Source organism: Solanum lycopersicum, chromosome 1, assembly GCF_036512215.1.
Source record: "Solanum lycopersicum chromosome 1, SLM_r2.1".
NCBI classification, from domain to species: Eukaryota; Viridiplantae; Streptophyta; class Magnoliopsida; order Solanales; family Solanaceae; genus Solanum; species Solanum lycopersicum.
In genome coordinates this window covers 79243578-79252490 of record NC_090800.1, presented here as the reverse complement: position 1 = coordinate 79252490, position 8913 = coordinate 79243578, and the positions used below count along the sequence as shown (strand labels likewise).

Sequence of the window (8913 nt, the reverse complement as noted above, 5' to 3'; positions counted from 1 at the left end):
TAGAAGTCATGTATTTATTTTAGGAAAAATTGTATGAAATAATAAACTATTAATTCAAAGTAAATGTTATAGCCATAGTTTCTTTTATTTGTAATTTGCATCAAACATACCATGTTTTGGGTCATCCCATTTATATACTGAAATAACAAATTGACCAAAATATACAAATCCAAGACTCATTTTGTATACCAAAATATACAAATGCAGGACCCATTAGTATACTAATGTAGGGCCCATTTGTATATTGAAATATACAAATGAAGGATCCATTTGTATATCGAAATATACAAATAGACTCAAATACGTATTTTTTATGTATGTTTATGTCAAAATATACAGATTAATAACCAATAGCAAACATGAATTTGCTATGGAGCGCAATGATACAAACTAAGTGTACATGGATCTGTTTGGTTTGATTTTTCACTAAAAAAATATCTAAACCAATTATGTCGGTTTATTAATTCTAGAAACCAAATCAAACCACGTAAAATCATTTTTTTTCAATTTCAGTATTTAAATTAATGAAGATCAAAGGCTACAATCAAATTAAATACAAAACGAGATATTTACAAAGTAAATTGTTAAGTTTGAATTTGAAAAATTATAACAATATTATTGTAACTTCTGATTTAGTACAAAATAAAATATTTACAAAGTTTTACAATCCCAAATTTGAAATAATATATATAAACATTGAAAACTATAAACTAACTCAAAATATATCAACATAATAGATTATAAATAATATTTTTATCTATAAATAAAATAAAATTATATACTTATATTATGTTGGTTTGGTTTGAGTTCGATTTGACTTTTTTTCTTCGAATACCAAACCAAACCAAGAGCGGTCGATTTTTTTTCCAACGCCAAACCGATCAAACAAAACCACAAAATCGTTCATTTTTTTGTTTGATTTGGTTCATCGTTCAGTTTGATTTGTACACCCCTAACAAAAACTATAGCTATAACGTACTAATATGATTTTTATATTTGCTATATGTGAAAGTTAATCATTATTTTATAAGCATTCTCTTATTGGTTAAACCAAAAATAATATTTCTATTTAGGTTTTTAGATATATTAGTTGGTCTGAGTAATGGGTGTATGGAGTGGGTTAAACGGGTGATGGGCGGGTATTTAAGTTTTGGGTCAATTAATTGGTTTAATCGGGTTGAGCCATTGGATTACGCCATGCATCACTAATTATTATTCCATTAGAGTGAGAGACAAATGTGCTCTGCATTTGGACGACAGGGCTACTAATGACCGCTAAGTATGACCGAGGGTATTTGTATACTATTTACTATAGTTTCTGAAAATATTTATCTTTTTTCTCGAAAAGATATGTGATAGGTTTGATTATTGATTTATCATATTTAAAACCCAAAAATTGATAAATTGAATAGATAATACATTAAATCAAATTGAAACGCACCCCTTATATATTAAGCTAAAATTTGATTATAAATTCTTAAAAATTTATTTTAAATATATGTTTGGCCATAAAATTGATCAAGGAAAAGAAATTGAGACTTTTCCTTACAAAAAATAAATAAAAACAAGTTAAATATCAAATAAAAATTTCAAGTCATAAAATTCACAGCTCCAAAAACTTAAATTTTCAAATTTCAGTTTCATAATTTATAATCAAACGAAAGATAAGTTATCGTATCAATGCATACGCGGACGAAACACTTGATGGAAACTTGGAACAATAAAATTAAAATTAACTTTTTATATAATACTAAAATGCCAAATTGCGTTAGCGATTGTCATTTTATTTTGCTCTGAGATTCTTTCTTCCAAATAATAAAAAGTCAAAACCTTTTTGTATACATTACATATTTTTATACTCTCAAATTTTAACATATCATTCCTCCATTTTCATCTTCTTTGATTCTCTCAATTTTTCTCCCTTGACCCTAAAACCCAAAATTTCTTTGTATTCTTAACAAAAATTCCCAATTTTCTTGAGCCATAGATCAGCCATGATGATGCTGGTAAACTGTTCCAATTGTCATACCCCATTACAGCTACCACCAGGTGCAAGATCCATTCGTTGTGCGATTTGTCAGGCAGTAACACAGTTGGCTGACCCGCGTGCTGTTCCTCCACCACCACATAATCAATACCAGCACCCACCACCGTCTTCCTCCGCCGCCGCACCTCCGTCCCCTTACAACCACGCACCTCCTGGCCCACCACCTAATGCTCATGGAAGAAAGAAAGCTGTGATTGTTGGTGTATCGTATAGGTATTCTAGGCATGAGCTGAAAGGATGCCTTAATGATGCTAAATGTATGAAATATCTCTTGATCAACAAGTTTCATTTTCCCGAGGCGTCTATTCTTATGCTTACTGGTAAAAAGAAGATTGAATCTTTGTGCTTTTTAAGCTGTTTTGACAATTATATGAATTGCATAAATTAGGATGATTTGCTTGATTCTGTTGCTTAAGAATTGTTCCTTTGGAGATGGCATTTACCTTGCTCAACTGTTTAGGATTGGGATGTAGTTAATTGATATGACCTTTTGAAAATGTAATGAAAGGGAGAACTTTATTTATATGATAGCAAGGGGAAACATTGATTGAGATTGCAGAAGTTGTTTATCTTTCCTTTTTAGGCAAAACAATACCCAACTTTGTTCCCCGGTATACATGTGGTTACGAAACCATGTCAAAGAAGGAAATTTCCTTTCAAAAGAGCTCCTTTTAAGCGAATGATCATCAATAATGTTTCAGAGGCTCAAAGGATAGGCTTGTGTGGTTAGGGCCTCAACCTCTAACAATGAGGGAATAAGAGTCATCAAAGGAGTAACTGAGAAAAAAATGATTTTCAGTCTCCTAGGTGTATGGGGGTTCAGGGTGGGGGTATTTTTAATAGTTCTTTTTATTTGGTCAGTTTTGCAACCTCTACAGTCTTTTAAGTTTTGATTGCCACCATCAATTTTCAAAGGAAAATCACATTTTCCTTTGTAGCTAACAAAGTTGCAAGGATGAATACTTATGATTGTATGTCTGGACTCTCCTATTGTTTGAAACAACTAGTTATCATAGTTTATCCTTTTTACATTGACAATAATCTCAGAAGTGTGGATGCTTGAATATTTACAACTTTGGGTAATTTGTTTTAAGAGTTGTGTTTCATAATTTCAACTCTCTTGTCAAAATGCATGTGCAGAAGAGGAAACCGATCCATACAGAACTCCGACTAAACAGAACATGCGCATGGCATTGTATTGGCTTGTACAGGGATGCCAACCGGGAGACTCGCTACTCTTCCATTATTCTGGTCATGGCTCAAGACAAAGGAATTACAATGGAGATGAAGTGGATGGATATGATGAAACTTTATGTCCTCTAGATTTTGAAACTCAGGGTATGATTGTTGATGATGAAATCAATGCAACAATTGTCAGGCCTCTTCCTTACGGAGTAAAACTTCATGCCATTATAGATGCTTGCCACAGCGGAACTGTTTTAGACCTCCCCTTCCTTTGTAGAATGAGCAGGTATGTCACTTATCCTTAGTAATTTATGATATTTTCTCTGTTTAGATATTATTATCTATTGGTTGAAGCATTTAGGTATAGTTGGATAAACAAGAAGTCGAATTTCATTAAATATGTTTAATGAGTATTTATTTTACAACTAAGAGATTCCTAATCTTAAAGATTAACGAAGTATCTTTTGTTTTGTTTTCATTTAAGATAGTGGTCTGATAAGTAAGAGCCGCCTCACTAATAGGTTACTTTGACATTTGAGATATGATATGTTCCATAAGTGACTCTTCAGTTCGAGAATATATATGGTTTGACTTAACAACAAATTCTATAAATACGATTAAATTAGAACATGATATACAGTACAGAAGTTAATACCTTCATGAAAACAGGAGCGGGCAATATGTATGGGAAGACCATCGTCCCCGTTCTGGTGTCTGGAAAGGAACTAATGGTGGTGAAGTTTTCTCTTTTAGTGGTTGTGATGATGATCAAACTTCAGCTGATACATCTGTAAGTTTAATTAATGTTATCCCTCTTTTTGTGTACTGAATTTAACTTGAAACTATTAGTTTATCTCTCTTTCTGTATACTGGATTAAACTTAGAAGCTATTAGGAAACTAATGACTTTGATGTGCAGGCTCTTTCAAAAATAACTTCAACTGGTGCTATGACTTTCTGTTTCATTCAAGCTATTGAGCGTGGTCATGGTGCCACATATGGAAGTATATTGACGGCAATGAGAAATGCTATTCGACAAGCTGGTGGAAGTTCAGGGGGTGACTTTGGTGGCGGTGCTGTTACATCTCTCATCTCCATGCTTCTGACAGGAGGTAGTGGTGGTATGGGTGGAGGATTTAGTCAGGTAACTTGAACCAGCTATGTTAATTTGCCACTGAAGTGTATTGTTTTTCCTTTTTTTGTCTAAATAAACTGATTTTATTACCAAGTGAGAGTTACAAATCAAAAGAACAGTCTGGACATCTTCCAGAACTGTTACTTCCAGCATTCTATCATACTTTACCCCAAACCATTGCTAAGTCTATCCAATACCACGTATAACCCAGTAGTTAATTAGATAGGGTACCAATCTAGCATCTGCATTTTCCTGCTTAATTTCGGCTTCGTTCCTCCTCTGATATGGACTTCTTAAACAATCTTCTTAATTAGAGTTCCACAGCTTCTATTCTTCTTCTGAAGAATCCTATGGTTCCTCTCCTGCCAGATCTAGTAAACACTGGCTGCAAGTGTGATTCGAAAGATTTCAGCTTCTGGTAATTTCCCTTTGTAATTGTCTTGTGCCCATCATTCTATCCCGATTCCTGCTTCTGGATATTTTGCCATTGTAGAACCTTCTGCCAGACCTGACCCGAGTAGGGGCAGCTGAAGAATAGATGCTCGATGTCCTCATTCCCGGCATCACACAGTATACACCTGTTGCTATCCACACTTCCCCAAGCAAGTGGTCTCCTTTGTCAGGAGGCTCCCATGTAGAGTTAAAAATAAGATAAAAGTCCATTTTTTGGGCAAGCAATAGTATTGCACAGCAGTTTCCTCCAATCTACTTTTGAATATTCCCCTCTCAGCAGTTGATACACTTGCTTAATTGAGAACTTCAATATTTGTATTACTTGTGCTTCATTCCATAGCACATTCCATCCCGCAGCCTCCAAGTATTAATGTGCTTGTAGTATTTTCCTCACCATGATATTCCACACTGATCTTTGTTTCCCATAATACACATGCTCCCATTGTACCCATAGCTTGTCCTCCTTTTTGCTCAGGTTCCAGAAGAGTTTGCAGATGGTTGCCTTGTTCCACTACTGAATACGTAAAAAACTTAGGCCTCCTGTAGTCCTTGGTTTACATAGCTGATCCCAAGCAATCAATGCTTTCTTTGATATATCTGCACCTCCAGTCCATATGAAACTTCTACATAACCCTTCAATGCATTTGATCACTTTTTTTGTAAGATAAACATCTGCGACCAGAACACTTGCACAGAGAATGACACACCACTCTGATAAGTTGGACCCTTCCTGCATAGGAAAGGAACCTAGAGGTCCATTTCTGTATCCTTCCCATAATCTTGTCAATCAATGGTTGGCATTGCACAATAGTTACTCTCTTAGTACTTAAGGGGACTCTTAAGTATCTAAAAGGCATTGTGCCCTGTGAGAAGCCTAGTTCCTGTCGTATAGCTTGTTGCATGTCAAGTGACACTCCTCCAAAATAAATGGAGCTTGTATCTATATTAGCTTCCAGCCCAGAAGCTGATGAGAAAACTTTGAAAAGCTCATAAACTTGTCTAACAGATGTGAGTTCGCCTTTACCAAACAAGAGTAGGTCATCAGCAAAGCTTAATTGGACCAGGTGCATTTTAGCACATCTTGGATGGTACTTGAAATTTGGGGACTTCCTCAGTTGTTTAAGCAGTCTGGTGAAATATTCCATGGCTAAAACAAAGAGATAAGGAGATAGTGGAGATCCTTGTCTTAGCCCCTTCTCTGCCTCAAAGGGAGTGCTGGGGAAGCCATTAATCAAGACAGCGTAAGACACTGTGCTTGTGCATTGGAAAATCCAGTCCACAAACATACTGGAAACTTCAATTGAATCAGTACCTGTTTCACTGAATCATATGCTTTCCTCATATCATCTTTCAGCATGCATCTAGGGGATACCCCTTTCCTCTCATAGCCCTTGACCAGTTCAGTGCTCAAGATAATGTTGTCATTTATCAGCCTACCTGGCTCAAAAGCAGACTTCCCTTTATGTACTAGACTATCAATCACATTCTGCATTCTATATAGTGAGCACTTTTGAAATAATTTTGTACACCACAGTACAACATGAGGCAGGTCTATACTCTGACATATTTGATGGATTGTCTATTTTAGGGATTAGTGTCGCAGTGGCACTAAGCAGCTTCCTGATAAGAAAGCTCCTGGATAGCATCAGTGATCTCTTCTCCTACAGTTGCCCACACTTTCTTGAAAAAGATGGCATTGAAACCATCAGACCCTGGTGCTTTGTTGTCATTTATTCCCTGTAGAGCCTGTAGTATTTCATCTCTTGAGACAGGCACTATCAGATGTGATTGTTGCCCTCTATCCAATCTAGGCCCATCTCTCATTGCTTGGTGATTTACTGCTGGTAATTGGTTTGCACAATTCCCCAATATTTTTTTTGTAAAAACCAAGTATCTCCTCCTCTTTATCACTGCTGCTTGTCATTATATTTCCATTTGCACTGGTCAAGCTGGTGATTCTATTCTGAGCTAGCCTATTTTTTAGACTAGCATGGAAGTAAGATGTATTACCATGTCTCATCTCCCAGTTTCAACCATTGCACCCTTAACGTCTGTCTCATGATGCTTTCTTCTACATTTAACTATTTGTCTAGGTTTAGTTTCGCCTCTCTTTCTGGGTCAATCAAGCTTATAGGCTGGCCTGGTTGGCTCACAGAGCTCTGTACATCCTGCAACTGTTATCTGTACAACTTGATTCTAGTTTCCACTCCCTGAAATTCAGTTGTATTGAGAGTCTTTAGTGCTTGCTTCACCCTCCTTAATTTCTGCCACACTCTCCCCATGCCATTATCCTGCCATGCATGCTTGTCAATGTCCTGGAACTGTGCATGTTTTGCTAGGTGATTTAAGAATTTAAAAGGTTTAGATCTCAGCTCAACCTGTTGATAAAGAAAAAAATGCTCTTGAAGAAGCAGTGTTTAGATGCTGAATACTGTCTCTAATAAGTGGTTTAAATTTGTACAATAAAATTTATATATAAACATGTATATAAATTTAATGTAATATTTTTTAAAATTCTCATCATCTATGTGAAATGTTGAAAACAATTCCATACATTTTGAATTAAAAAAATTGGCTTTGCACACACTTTTATTTCTAAAGTTCTAGTTATCTAGTGATTCCATTTTACCATTAAGTAGAATGTCAACAATATCATATATTTGAATAATTCAAATCTATTTTGAATTGAAAAAAAATCTTGGCTCACTTGAGGCTTTCAAACTTCAAATTTTGGAGCTTTGCAATTACTTGAGTTATCTTAGGCTTGATCCAATCTTGTTCTTCCTTTTGGGTGATTTTGGGAGTTCATTGCAGTACCCTTGTGTATTTCACCCACGTTTTAAAATTCTTTTTGGCATTGATCGAAGCATCAACTCCATTTGCAGCTCATGGTTAGGAAGAGCATAAATGCACTAGCTATGCTCTGAAAGACTTAACGTGTTTTGTGTTTATCAGCTTTCTCCATTTTTATGACCATTATCAAACTTACTCGTAGAGGCGTATATTCATTATTCTACCATAATTTTCCTTGAGTTACAGAATGTAAGTGTAGTTCTTGACATTTGCCCTGCACTTTTCAGGAGCCCCAATTAACAGCTTGCCAGCCATTCGATGTGTATGCGAAGCCATTTTCATTGTGATATTCCTTCTGCCCTCGTCCTCCTTTTGGTGTGTTTGGATTTGGATTTTTTTGTAAAGATAGAAATTCGTCGGGTCCTATCATATGCTGCTTTAGGCATGAGAACGCGAATAGCTTTGCTTTCTGATAGAAAGTTTTATAATGAAATTATTGTCAATATAGCTGACCTTTAACTGTTGCAATATCTACAGATTTACTGAATCTGTTCAAAAATTTAGCTGAGATGCAGCTCCTTGTACTTTACTTGAGAAGTTTGATGCTTTACCTTTCCTCTTTTGCCTTTTAGTATAAAATAAATTTGAGTGTTTTATATAGGCATTTTTCAATGGATTTGTCTACCAGCTTAGGTGAATTTGCTACCTCAATTTTGTATCTTTTTCAGAAAATATTTGCTTCAAGTTGTTTTTGCAAAATACAAAAAGTAGAAACTGAGATTTGAGAGTTATGTGAATCAAATGACACATTGGTTGATATTTATAAATTATTCATGGTTGGAATAACTTGATTTCAACAAAATGTACCAATTATTTATATAAAAATCTTTTTTTTTCTTAATATAATACTAGCATTTTATTCTTTCTCTGAACCTATATAAAGTAAAGCTATAAGCACTAAATAGCACCATTCTGTTTAAATAACTAAAAACTAGTATGGTTAAGGGTGTGTTTGATATGGAGGAATATATTCTTTATAATACCTTTTTTAATTTTTGTATATTCCATTGGTACAAATAAATTGGAGTAAAAAAATAAATTTCACAAGTGACATTGACGGTGTCTTTTCCACCTCTTCTCACTCACCTCCACCCTATATAAATGTCCTTTTGATCATATTTTTTAAATTTAATCATCAAACACAAAAATTAAATAAGAAAATTGTTTATTTGGTAAACACACAAACTTTATTAGTTTAGGAAGAATTTAATAGAGTTCTAGTGGAAAACTTTTTGTTTTCT

At 34.8% G+C, this 8913-nt stretch overlaps 1 protein-coding gene across 1 annotated transcript; it reads left to right on the top strand.

The window, feature by feature from the left end:
• The first annotated feature begins 1749 nt into the window (after positions 1–1749).
• LOC101249016 (metacaspase-1) lies at positions 1750–8270 on the top strand. The gene is made up of 5 exons (XM_004229670.5): positions 1750–2367; positions 3188–3518; positions 3902–4022; positions 4151–4375; positions 7900–8270. The coding sequence occupies exons 1-5, from the start codon at positions 1995–1997 to the stop codon at positions 7957–7959; spliced, it is 1110 nt and encodes a 369-aa protein (XP_004229718.1). The 5' UTR covers positions 1750–1994; the 3' UTR covers positions 7960–8270.
• The last annotated feature ends 643 nt before the right edge of the window (positions 8271–8913 follow it).